This window comes from Cucumis melo, chromosome 6 (genome assembly GCF_025177605.1).
Source record: "Cucumis melo cultivar AY chromosome 6, USDA_Cmelo_AY_1.0, whole genome shotgun sequence".
NCBI classification, from domain to species: Eukaryota; Viridiplantae; Streptophyta; class Magnoliopsida; order Cucurbitales; family Cucurbitaceae; genus Cucumis; species Cucumis melo.
In genome coordinates this window covers 35,820,637-35,834,000 of record NC_066862.1, presented here as the reverse complement: position 1 = coordinate 35,834,000, position 13,364 = coordinate 35,820,637, and the positions used below count along the sequence as shown (strand labels likewise).

The 13,364-nt window shown below is 44.7% G+C and overlaps 1 protein-coding gene across 1 annotated transcript; it reads left to right on the top strand.

Annotated features, from left to right (window-relative positions):
- Positions 1-6,485: 6,485 nt before the first annotated feature.
- Positions 6,486-13,135, top strand: LOC127149760 (uncharacterized). Its single transcript, XM_051085632.1, has 3 exons — positions 6,486-6,526; positions 7,685-8,918; positions 13,120-13,135. Exons 2-3 carry the CDS (start codon positions 7,690-7,692, stop codon positions 13,133-13,135), a joined length of 1,245 nt encoding a protein of 414 aa, XP_050941589.1. The 5' UTR covers positions 6,486-6,526; positions 7,685-7,689.
- Positions 13,136-13,364: the final 229 nt, after the last annotated feature.

Genomic DNA, 13,364 nt, shown 5'->3' with positions numbered 1-13,364 from the left:
TTGGCCAAGAACTACCAGGATTCATAATGAAATGGATTGGAAAGAGTTTGGCCAATCACTCATATGCGCTTTCTGTAAAGTAAAAGGACACAACAAACGTATTTATCCTCAACATGCATCTTCTTCTTCAAGCCACTAATTTATATATTCTAAGATTTTAGGAAGGTTTAATTAACTGCTTCTATGTAAATTGTTTGATGTAATTTTAGGAACATTTGTTGTTTTAGGATGTATTATAGGATTTTATGATGTAATTGTTTGATGTAATTGCTTCTATGTAATTTCAAGAAGGTTTAATGAACTACTTCTGTATTTTATATGTATGTTTGAGTATACTTTAATAATAAATGTAAACACTGTGACTAAAATTATAGTGGATTCATGTATACTAAATTAGGCTTTAATGTATACTTTTGTTTTAGTGCAATTATTTAATTATATAATGGTCTTACTTTTTTTCTTCATGTAATTAATGAAATCTTTTTTATATTATTTGCAAAATGAATCCTAGTCCAGTTGATGATAGTCATCTATATCTACAAGCAACCCATAGATTACTGACCATATGGGATACCTCCTCCACCGTCGTGTTGAGTTGTCGGAGGAAAGAGGTAGCGTCTCAGCACATCATCCCCTTCGATAAGCGTATTGCACCATACTTAGAGGTTGTTGGATTCCTAGTGGTTTCCCAGGTTGGGTTCATACAGTTAGATTGGCCTTTAACTACTGTACTAGTCGAGCATTAGAGACCAGAGACCCACACATTTCACATGCCTTGTGGGGAGTGCATGATCATGCTGTAGGATGTTGCAGTGCAGTTGGGGTTGCCAGTGGATGGGGAGCCTCTAACAGGATCATTAAGGAATAACTAAAAGGTTATCTGTGAGAATTTCTTGGGAGTTACACCGCCTGACATGACAGATCAACAGTTGAGTCTTCCATGGTCGGCAGAACAGTTTGAAGAATTTCCACCGATGCTGACGTTGTGAGCATTCAGAGATATGCTCGTGCGTACATCATGCAGTTGATTGGGGGCTTTCTTTTTGTCGATAAGTCAAACACCCTGGTTCATTGTATGTTTCTCCAATTCATATTTGATTTCAACCAGGCTGGTACGTATGCGAGGGTCGCTGCGACCTCACGTGGTTGTATAGGGAACTCTATCGAGCGAGTCATGCACAGTCCTTAGAGATCGCTGACCCATTAATGCTACTACAAGTATGGGCATACGATAGATTCTCCATTGTAGTGCTACAGAAAACGTTGCAGCATTCAGATAGTCGACCTTTGAGTTTCAGGTACCATTTCATATACATGTTGTTTTTTTAATAGAATTTTCACTATCTATAATTTATTAATGGTTTATTTCACAAATAGATGGAGCGGTGCTCTAATTGCATCTGAACAGTCAGTAAATATGTTCCTGACATATCGATGGATATTTGATCGCCTGTGGCAGTCTTAGGTAGTAAAATATTATACAAATGTTCTATAGTTCTATTTTTTGTTGCCTGCTGACATTTGTCTTTTCAACAGATTAATTGGACACAGTACACGACCGACATTATGGCATCACTTCCTCTTATATGTCGTAGTGGTCAAGCGTTGTGGATTTACGTGGGTCCATTGATTTGTTTCATCTAGTCGAGAAGCATAAACTAGATCGCGTGTTGTGACAGTTTAATATGTTGCAAAAGCCACCAGCGATTAGTTTCACAGATTCGAGCCTGCATCAAATAGATTGAGGGGTAAGCATGATCAAAATTAGCGTCGGATTCATGCGGAACATATCGGGATATAAAATTTGCGATATAATTTTTGGGTTGAAGCACCCACCATAGGCCAACCAACGATATCAGAGAACTATTTTCTCTAGTATAAGTCAATTACTAGACGCTTATCACCCAAGAGGGCGTTTTCTATCATTACATGGTAAGGATTTAATATGTTTTATTTTATACATTTAATAATAATAAAACATGCTTATCACCTCTCGTTTCTCTTTATCGTTGCATTTTGGGTTTGAGAGATTGCAAAGAGTATGGGATAGAATCTTGAGAGAGAACTATTATCATTCTGATTGCTACGCTCGAAAGAGCGAGTTTTAGCATTGTTTATCTCTCATTTGCATTGGTTTTCAAACCAATCAATCCTTTTTACGACCGACCTCCATGGTGCTTTCATATTGCTATTTTTTCTTTTAGTTGGAATGTCTCCCTTATGTAGGAGTCGCTATATTTTGTTGAGATGACTTTTCTTCAGAGAGAGTTCGTTTTGGTTTGAAAACACCATAACCACTTGCATAGGAGTGCGAAGTTTGAACGATCTCTTGCTCAAAACATGGACCTCCCATTCTTGCCCAATAATAATATCCCATTCTAGCTCAACAATAATAACAATAATAATAATAACAATAATAATTAGAAACATATGAAAGGACTAATCGTCCATCATATGTCGTGACTGTTCGTACAGAAATGTGGCAAACTATCTATGACAGCTTTGTACAGCTCCCAGATAATCTGAAACACAACATATTGTATGAAACAAATAATATGGAACTTAAAATTCAAGTTTAGCACAACGTACTTGATCAGGTTGAAGAAGATCAAACATGTATCTATACTGAGAGACTACATGTGTAGTCGACTTGGTCACACAAAATTAATCTCTCCATCTGTATTGTTCAACTAATATTTTAGATTTTAAATGTACTACGTATAAAAAGTTATTGTTAATCTAAATTAAATTGAAATAGCATACCTTGAACCATAAGCTTGATCGTGTAATTGATGAGCATTAACATGTAGGAAGTGTGGAGCCACTATTGGGAATCGTTCCCAAACCCATATTTATAACAATATTAGTGGTCCAACAATTTCACAAATACCTTGTTTGGATGCCTTGCATAATTGTCTATACAACCATGCTAAACAGGCTCCACCCTAAGAATATCGCGCCATGTGGTGCATATTAGATAAGAATGATAGGAACATTAGGTGCACATAACGAGTTGATTTATCCATGAACATACTTCCACCCATCAACTGTAAAATATATACTCGTGCATATCTTATGATAGTTTCCTCGTTGACATCGTCATCTAATCCAGGAAACTCTACCCCTAACCATGTTAAACTCAATCTCGAACCCCTGATTTGTTCAGCAGATGGGGTCACCCGAGTAATACTTGGCAAAGATGCAACCAATCACCATGGCTCTGACCTGTAACGAACTCACCATCAACAGGTAATCCAATCAAAATTTCTACATCCTGTAATGTGACTGTGCACTCTCCAGTAGGCATGTGAAGTGTATGCGTCTCTAGTCTCCACCTCTCAACAAGTGCAGTGATGAGATGTCAATCTAACTGGATGAATCCTAATCTTGCTATCCCATCAAATCCTGAAGCATGTAGCAGTGGAAGTATGTTACGATGGAGTGGGATAGTACGATAAACAACCGCCTCACGCCATCTACAATTTATCTTGGGTGTAGTTCGATCATCCCATACAGTTTCTGATCGATAAATGTTCTGATCATTGGGATCGATAAGTCCTAGGTTTAATGTCATTATCTCAATTAAAATAGTATATTTGTATATTAATTAATCATTGAGGATCATGTTGTACCATTAAGAACAGAAGAAAAAAAATAAATATCCATTTTAATTAAATATAAATAGGAATGTGATTGTTTCTTTTTTTAAAAAAAATTATTTGATAAATCTAATAAATCAAATAAAATAAAATGACAAATATTAAAAATTAATAAAGCATAAATGTAGATTAAATTTGTTTTACAAAATTTTTGAAGATTCAACCTTTCATTTATTATTAAAAAAAGAAGAATGTGTTTTTTTGTTGTCAATCCAAAACAACGAAACTGCACAAAAAATAAATAACATGAGAATATGATATATTGCTTGTTTTATATATATATATATATATATATAAATCATTTTAAAATTTTATGGAAAATGAAAAACGAAGAAAAAAAGAAAATTTGTAATGAAAAATATTTAAAGATATTTACGTAAAAATATTGGAAATATAGATTAAACAAAACAAAAGAAAATATATATATATATATATATATATATATTAAGATATTTAGGGAGATTGAGATTTTACGAGGAGTACTGCCGTGAAAGAAGAAGTCGCAATGTGAAGAAAGAAGGTTTAAAAGGAAGAGAAATTGACGTGAAGGAAGAAATTTAAAAGGAAGATGCTTTTTAGGTGTTGCCGTAGTATGAAGGAAGAGGATTTAAAAGAAGACTCCCAAACTTGCCATCAATGGAGGAGGAATAAGTTGAAACTTATTTTCAGCTCAAAAACCTACAATCTACATATTATGGGAAAACCGTGAAAATAGCAAATTTATGGATAGAAAAGAGAAAAATAGCAAACTGTTAAATTATTTTGATTTATGGCAAAACTAATTGTCAGAATAATTTTTCTATTTTTTGACCCAAAATTACCCGTCTGACAATTGTCCATATACAGACACAGTGTATTTGTTGAGATCAAAAAATCAAACAAAATTAAATTCAATACACTCACTTATGATAATTATTAACTAAATTAAAAAATTATTATATTGTTCAAACAATACCTAAAGATATGCCATTAGTTTCAACATCCTCTAATTATCAGGATAAAAATCAAGAAATTAACGAAAAATAACTTGAAAGATTCAATTTTTATTTTTCGTTATAGATTCAAAATTGAATCCCTCCTTAAAATCATGACAAAGATAATGCAATATCCATTAATTTCATCATTTTTTTTAAATTATTTACCAAAAAACATACATAAATTAAGTAATTTTAGATTCAAAATTGACCTTTTATATTTTTTAAATTATTTACGGAAAAATATACATAAATTAATTAATTTTAGATTCAAAATTAAATCTCTTTCTAAAATCATGCCAAAGATAATGCAATGTCCATTAATTTCACCATTTTTTATTTTTTAAATTATTTACGAAAAAACATACATAAATTGAGTAATTTTAGATTCAAAATTGACATTTTTTATTTTTTAAATTATTTCTGAAAAATATACATAACTTAATTAATTTTAGATTCAAAATTGAATCTCTTCCTAAAATCATGCCAAAGATAATGCAATATTCATTAATTTCACCATTTTCTATTTTTTAAACTATTCCTAAAATAATGGATATCTTCTTAATACCTGTAACGCCCAACAATTTCGGTTTCCTTTTGTTTTGACCATTAATATTAATACTAAGTGTGTTTATTATTAGTATTAAACTAAAGTTTTTATGTATTAATTTTGAAGTTAGGGGGTGAAATAAATTAATGGCTTAACAAATAAATGGCCTTGGAAAGGGTCAAAGGTGGTTAATTGAGGAGAGAGGAAAGAGGGTTTTAAAGATTTCTTTTATTATTTTTATTTCTTTTAAAAAGAGGCCTTGGGACTCGTGCGTAAAGAGGAAGAGGAAAAAATTTTCAAAGAAAGAAAAAGGGGGAAAAAATTTCCTATTGAAACCCTAGCCGCCGCACGCCGCCGCCGCCGCCGCACGCCGCCGCCGCCGCCGCCGCCGCGAACCCGAGCCGCCAAGCACCCCTCTCTGTTCAGCAGCGCAGCCGAGCCGCAGTCGCAACCGAGCCGTCGCCGAGCTTCCAGCCGCGCCGGGAGAATCGTCCAAGCCGATCTGCGCAGCCGAGCGTCCGTCGGAGCAGCCGTCTCTCGCACGCCGAAGCCGAGTCGAAGCCGCCTCCGCGCGTCCGCAGCCAACCCGTCAGCCAGCCGAGTCGCGCCGCTTCGATCCGACGCAGGCGCAGCCGAAACGCCAGTCGGTAGCCGTCGCCGAGCGAAGCCGCGGTAGCCGGACCACCAGCAGCCGCCGCGCCACCCGAGATCCGGAAGCCGAAGCCTCGCGCGCAAAGGTCCGACCGAAGACCCGCCCCGCGACCCGAACCGACGCGCGCCACCTTCCGGAACCCGACCCGCGCCCGCGTGCGTCCGTGCGTGAGCCGCGCCCGCGTGTGAAGCCGCGCCGCGCGCTTTTGTGTAGCCGAGCCGCGTCTCCCCTGTTGCAAGCCGAGCCGCGTCTCCCCCTGTTGCAAGCCGAGCCGCACGCGTAATTCCTGTACCTAGCCGAGCCGCGTCTGCCCGAGCCGAGCCGGTCCTGTCTTCTTCCAGCCGAGCCGCCAGGACTAATTTGGCTCCATCCACCTAAATTGTGGTAATCTAATTAATTATTGTGGTTTTTCCGGTAAGACTCCATGCTCGGACGTTAGTTAAATTAATTTGGGTCTAAATTAAATTATTTTCTCAAGGGACGTCTTGGACCAAGAAATTACTGCAGCGCGGGATTTCTTCAGTAGGGGCTCGAGCACTGCAACCTCCTTATAGGGTAAGTTATTTCAATTGAGTCTCGAACCGTTAGTCGTTGGCGACCTATTTACAATTTTGACTCATTAAACAGTTAGGACTTCGTCGCTTGGAAAGCGTACTGCCTCGCGGTTAGGACTCGACAAGTAGATCTCCAGGTAAGAGATTCTACTACTAGTTTCATGTTTAGAAGTATGAGACTGTGTATGCCCCTATGTTGCATATTGAGAATTTGACAGTACGATGCCTGAAATAAATGTTAGTATGATGCAAATGACGATATAGTTGTGCTATAGCCTGTTATGTGTGGCAAGATCTATTATGGTTACGACGAATGTCGGGACGGAGAGTGTAGAGATGATTTATGTGACATGTTATATGCTGATGCCATATGTACGTATACTGCAATTAGGGTACCTGTTAGCTTGATTCTGTTAGAGTCGTACCTGCATGGGTGTCCTTCGGGATCACCACCTATTGAGGACTGTGTGGTCCGACGGGACGCCAGTCTAGCATGGATATAGACATGACTCGAGTGACTCGACGGGGTCCTCGCATCCCGACTGTCCTAGGTGTCCCCCGAGCACCGAAGACCAGAGTTACGTTCCTACGGGAGCGCATGATTGCACGTGTTCGGGAACGTGCCAGAGATTGGGTACCAGTTATCAGGACTCTAACAGGAAGTTAACAGGCACCTAGTGGGACTAGTAGTGGGTCCCTTACTGAGTATTTTTATACTCATTCTCTCCATTTTATGTTTTCAGGTAGAGGACGAGGCAAGGGCAAGGGCAAGCTGGCGAGCGACCCGAAGTGAGACCGAGGAGGGCCATAGGGACTACCGCTTCCGCTTATTTCTTATTTCAGATTTTAGCATTTGAGTTTGAGTACTTTTCATTTCTCACTATCTTTTATGTAGATAGGGCCCGAGTAGGATTTCAGAACGCTTTTGCATTTTTGCATGACTACCTTGTTTATGTTTTTATAAATGAATTTCTTGAACCGTATGCTTTTAATAAAATTTTTCGACTTAAACCACTTGTTCTATATTTAGTAATGACTTCGATTCAGTATAAGGAGTTGGGTCGTTACAGTTGGTATCAGAGCGCAGTGTTTTAGGTTCTGTAGACTGACCTACGATGTAAGTCATTTTTTTTGTTTTGGTTTTTACTTCACCCTATGGCTATACGGTCCTTCGGCACTCGCCAGGTATGTCTAAAGCCTTGCTAATGTTAAGATTACAATTTTGCCTGAATAGTCTAAGACCTAGATATAGGGTGTTAAGTTCTTGTGGTGAAAAGTTTGTTGGTGAATTTTAGGGAGAATGCCGCCACGTAGAGGTACACGCCGAGGAGGTGGTAGGGGAGGCAGAGGAGCCGGTCGTGGCCAGCCGGAGGCGCCACCTGTTGCACCGGCAGTCGACCCAAACGCACCGGTCACCCAGGCGGATCTCGCCGCGATGGAGCAGCGTTATCAGGACATGCTGCAAGCTGCTTTGGCGCCTTTCCTTGCCGCCCAGCAGAACCAGGCCGCCCCTGTTCAGGCCCAGGCCGCCCCTGCTCAGGCCCAGGCCGCCCCTATTCAGGCTCAGGCCGTCGCTCCTCCAGCCCCTGAGGAAGCTCAACCAGTACCAGTTCAACTGTCGGCCGAGGCGAAACACTTACGGGATTTCAGGAAGTATAATCCCAAGACCTTTGACGGATCCATGGACAACCCCACAAAGGCCCAAATGTGGTTGACGTCCATAGAGACTATTTTCCGGTACATGAAGTGCCCAGAAGACCAGAAGGTGCAGTGTGCAGTCTTCTTCTTGGAGGACAGGGGCACCGCCTGGTGGGAGACCGCGGAGAGAATGCTAGGGGGCGATGTAAGCAAAATAACATGGGAGCAGTTCAAGGAGAACTTCTATGCTAAGTTTTTCTCCGCCAATGTGAAGCACGCCAAGCTGCAAGAGTTCCTAAACTTGGAGCAAGGCGACATGACGGTGGAGCAGTACGACGCCGAGTTCGATATGCTGTCCCGCTTTGCTCCCGATATGGTAAGAGATGAGGCTGCCAGGACGGAGAAATTCGTTAGAGGACTCAGGCTAGACCTTCAGGGCATTGTCAGAGCCCTCCGCCCAGCCACGCATGCTGATGCACTACGTATAGCACTGGATTTGAGCCTGCCTGAGAGAGCCGATGCGTCTAAGGCTGCCGGCAGAGGGTCAGCCTTGGGACAGAAGAGAAAGGTTGAGACGCAGCCTGACGTAGCACCGCAGCGAACACTGAGGTCAGGAGGTGTCTTCCAGAGACACCGACGGGAGCTTGCAGCAGCCGGGAGGACTCTGAGAGAGCTACCCGCTTGTACTACCTGCGGGAGAGTCCACGGAGGTCGTTGCTTGGCTGGAAGTGGAGTCTGCTTCAGGTGCAGACAGCCGGGGCACACTGCTGATGTATGTCCTCGGAAACCCTTTGAGACGACACCGCCCCAGCCTTCTGCGGCCCAGCAGGGGAGAGTTTTCGCCACTACCCGGCAGGAGGCCGAGCGAGCTGGCACTGTGGTGACAGGTACGCTCCCAATTTTGGGGCACTATGCTTTTGTGCTATTTGACTCTGGGTCATCCCACTCGTTTATATCCTTCGTTTTCGTTCAGCATGTGGGTTTAGAGGTAGAGCCTTTGGGTAGTGTTTTGTCGGTTTCTACTCCATCTGGGGAGGTCCTGTTATCCAAAGAACAAATAAAGGCATGTCGGGTAGAGATAGCGAATCGTATGTTAGACGTGACCTTACTAGTGTTAGACATGCAGGATTTTGATGTGATACTAGGCATGGATTGGCTGTCAGCCAACCATGCCAACATAGACTGTTATGGCAAGGAAGTTGTCTTCAACCCTCCCTCCGAGGCTAGTTTCAAATTCAGGGGGGCAGGTATGGTATGTATACCCAAGGTCATCTCAGCCATGAAGGCTAGTAAACTACTCAGCCAGGGTACTTGGGGTATTTTGGCAAGCGTAGTGGATGTGAGAGAGCCAGAAGTCTCCCTATCTTCCGAACCAGTGGTAAGAGAGTACCCCGACGTTTTCCCAGACGAACTTCCAGGACTTCCGCCTCCCAGAGAAGTAGACTTCGCTATCGAGTTAGAGCCGGGCACTGCCCCAATCTCGAGGGCCCCTTACAGAATGGCTCCAGCCGAGCTAAAGGAGTTGAAGGTCCAGTTACAGGAGTTGCTGGACAAAGGCTTCATCCGGCCCAGTGTGTCGCCTTGGGGAGCCCCAGTATTGTTCGTGAAGAAGAAGGATGGGTCAATGCGCCTTTGTATTGACTACCGAGAGCTGAACAAGGTGACAGTCAAAAACCGCTACCCCTTGCCCAGGATTGATGACCTGTTCGATCAGTTGCAGGGAGCCACCGTCTTCTCCAAGATCGACCTGCGATCAGGCTATCACCAGTTGAGGATTAGGGACGGTGACATCCCCAAGACGGCCTTTCGATCGAGGTACGGACATTACGAATTCGTTGTGATGTCTTTCGGCTTGACTAACGCTCCTGCAGTATTCATGGATCTGATGAACAGGGTGTTTAAGGAGTTTCTAGACTCGTTCGTCATAGTCTTCATTGACGACATCCTCATTTACTCAAAAACTGAGGCGGAGCACGAGGAGCACCTACACCAGGTTTTGGAGACCCTTCGAGCCAACAAGTTGTATGCCAAGTTCTCCAAGTGTGAATTCTGGTTAAGGAAGGTGACGTTTCTTGGCCACGTGGTTTCCAGTGAGGGAGTTTCAGTAGATCCCGCAAAGATTGAAGCAGTGACCAACTGGACTCGACCGTCCACGGTTAGTGAAATTCGAAGTTTTCTGGGCTTGGCAGGTTACTACAGGAGGTTCGTGGAAGACTTCTCACGTATAGCCAGCCCGTTGACCCAGTTGACCAGAAAGGGAACCCCTTTTGTCTGGAGCCCAGCTTGCGAGAGGAGCTTTCAGGAGCTCAAACAGAAGCTAGTGACTGCACCGGTCCTGACAGTGCCCGATGGTTCGGGAAACTTTGTAATCTATAGTGACGCCTCCAAGAAGGGACTAGGCTGTGTCCTGATGCAGCAGGGTAAGGTAGTTGCTTATGCCTCCCGCCAGTTGAAGATCCATGAGCAGAACTACCCTACCCATGACTTGGAGTTGGCAGCTGTAGTCTTTGCACTGAAGATATGGAGGCACTATCTGTACGGTGAGAAGATTCAGATTTACACCGATCATAAGAGCCTGAAGTACTTCTTCACCCAGAAGGAGTTGAACATGAGGCAGAGGAGGTGGCTTGAGTTGGTGAAAGACTACGACTGCGAGATCCTATACCACCCAGGTAAAGCAAATGTAGTGGCTGATGCGCTAAGTAGGAAAGTTGCACATTCAGTAGCGCTAATCACCAAGCAGACCCCCTTACTCAGGGACTTTGAGAGGGCAGAGATTGCAGTCTCAGTAGGTGAGGTTACCGCACAGTTGGCTCAGTTGACAGTTCAGCCAACCTTGAGGCAAAAGATCATTGCTGCTCAGCTGAATGATCCTTACTTGGCAGAGAAGCGTCGCGTGGTAGAGACAGAGCAAGGTGAAGGCTTCTCCATATCCTCCGACGATGGCCTTATGTTTGAGGGACGCCTGTGTGTGCCGGAAGACAGCGCAGTTAAGACGGAGCTTTTGACTGAGGCTCACAGTTCCCCGTTTACCATGCACCCTGGGAGTACGAAGATGTACCAGGACTTAAGGAGTGTCTATTGGTGGAGGGGCATGAAGAGGGATGTGGCAGACTTTGTCAGTAGATGCTTGGTGTGCCAGCAGGTGAAAGCACCTAGGCAGCATCCAGCAGGGTTGTTGCAACCCTTGAGTGTGCCAGGGTGGAAGTGGGAGAGTGTGTCGATGGATTTTATTACGGGACTGCCCAAGACCCTAAGGGGCTACACGGTGATCTGGGTTGTGGTCGACAGACTCACGAAGTCGGCCCATTTCGTGCCAGGGAAATCCACTTACACTGCCAGTAAGTGGGGGCAGCTATATATGACAGAGATTGTGAGACTACATGGAGTACCCGTATCCATCATTTCAGACAGAGACGCCCGTTTCACATCGAAGTTCTGGAAAGGACTTCAAATTGCATTAGGTACAAGGTTGGACTTCAGCACGGCATTCCACCCTCAGACTGATGGTCAGACAGAGAGATTGAACCAGATTTTAGAAGACATGCTGCGAGCCTGCGTACTAGAGTTTCAGGAGGTTGGGACTCTCATCTGCATCTGATGGAGTTTGCCTATAACAATAGCTACCAGGCTACTATCGGTATGGCACCGTTCGAGGCTCTGTATGGCAAGTGCTGTAGATCCCCTGTCTGCTGGGGCGAGGTTGGAGAGCAGAGGATGCTAGGCCCCGAGTTAGTGCAGACGACCAACGCAGCCATACAGAAGATCCGCGCTCGTATGCTGACAGCCCAGAGCAGACAGAAGAGTTACGCTGATGTACGACGTAAGGACCTCGAGTTTGAAGTGGGAGATATGGTCTTTCTGAAGGTAGCGCCTATGAAGGGTGTTCTGAGGTTCGCGAAGAAGGGGAAGCTGAGTCCACGCTTCGTAGGGCCGTTCGAGATATTGGAGCGAATTGGCCCCGTGGCTTACCGCTTGGCGCTACCCCCATCTTTTGCTGCAGTGCACGACGTATTCCATATCTCCATGCTGAGGAAATATGTTGCAGACCCAACACACGTGGTGGACTTCGAGCCACTGCAGATTAGCGAGAATCTGAGCTACGAGGAGCAGCCTGTCGAGGTCCTGGCAAGGGAGGTCAAGAAGCTTCGCAGTCGAGAAATTCCACTGGTCAAAATCCTTTGGCAAAACCATGGAGTGGAAGAGGCAACGTGGGAGAAAGAAGAGGATATGAGAGCCCAGTACCCCGAGCTGTTCGAGGATTAGAACTTTCGAGGACGAAAGTTTTTTTTTAGGAGGGAAGATTGTAACGCCCAACAATTTCGGTTTCCTTTTGTTTTGACCATTAATATTAATACTAAGTGTGTTTATTATTAGTATTAAACTAAAGTTTTTATGTATTAATTTTGAAGTTAGGGGGTGAAATAAATTAATGGCTTAACAAATAAATGGCCTTGGAAAGGGTCAAAGGTGGTTAATTGAGGAGAGAGGAAAGAGGGTTTTAAAGATTTCTTTTATTATTTTTATTTCTTTTAAAAAGAGGCCTTGGGACTCGTGCGTAAAGAGGAAGAGGAAAAAATTTTCAAAGAAAGAAAAAGGGGGAAAAAATTTCCTATTGAAACCCTAGCCGCCGCACGCCGCCGCCGCCGCCGCCGCCGCGAACCCGAGCCGCCAAGCACCCCTCTCTGTTCAGCAGCGCAGCCGAGCCGCAGTCGCAACCGAGCCGTCGCCGAGCTTCCAGCCGCGCCGGGAGAATCGTCCAAGCCGATCTGCGCAGCCGAGCGTCCGTCGGAGCAGCCGTCTCTCGCACGCCGAAGCCGAGTCGAAGCCGCCTCCGCGCGTCCGCAGCCAACCCGTCAGCCAGCCGAGTCGCGCCGCTTCGATCCGACGCAGGCGCAGCCGAAACGCCAGTCGGTAGCCGTCGCCGAGCGAAGCCGCGGTAGCCGGACCACCAGCAGCCGCCGCGCCACCCGAGATCCGGAAGCCGAAGCCTCGCGCGCAAAGGTCCGACCGAAGACCCGCCCCGCGACCCGAACCGACGCGCGCCACCTTCCGGAACCCGACCCGCGCCCCGCGTGCGTCCGTGCGTGAGCCGCGCCCGCGTGTGAAGCCGCGCCGCGCGCTTTTGTGTAGCCGAGCCGCGTCTCCCCTGTTGCAAGCCGAGCCGCGTCTCCCCCTGTTGCAAGCCGAGCCGCACGCGTAATTCCTGTACCGAGCCGAGCCGCGTCTGCCCGAGCCGAGCCGGTCCTGTCTTCTTCCAGCCGAGCCGCCAGGACTAATTTGGCTCCATCCACCTAAATTGTGGTAATCTAATTAATTATTGTGGTTTTTCCGGTA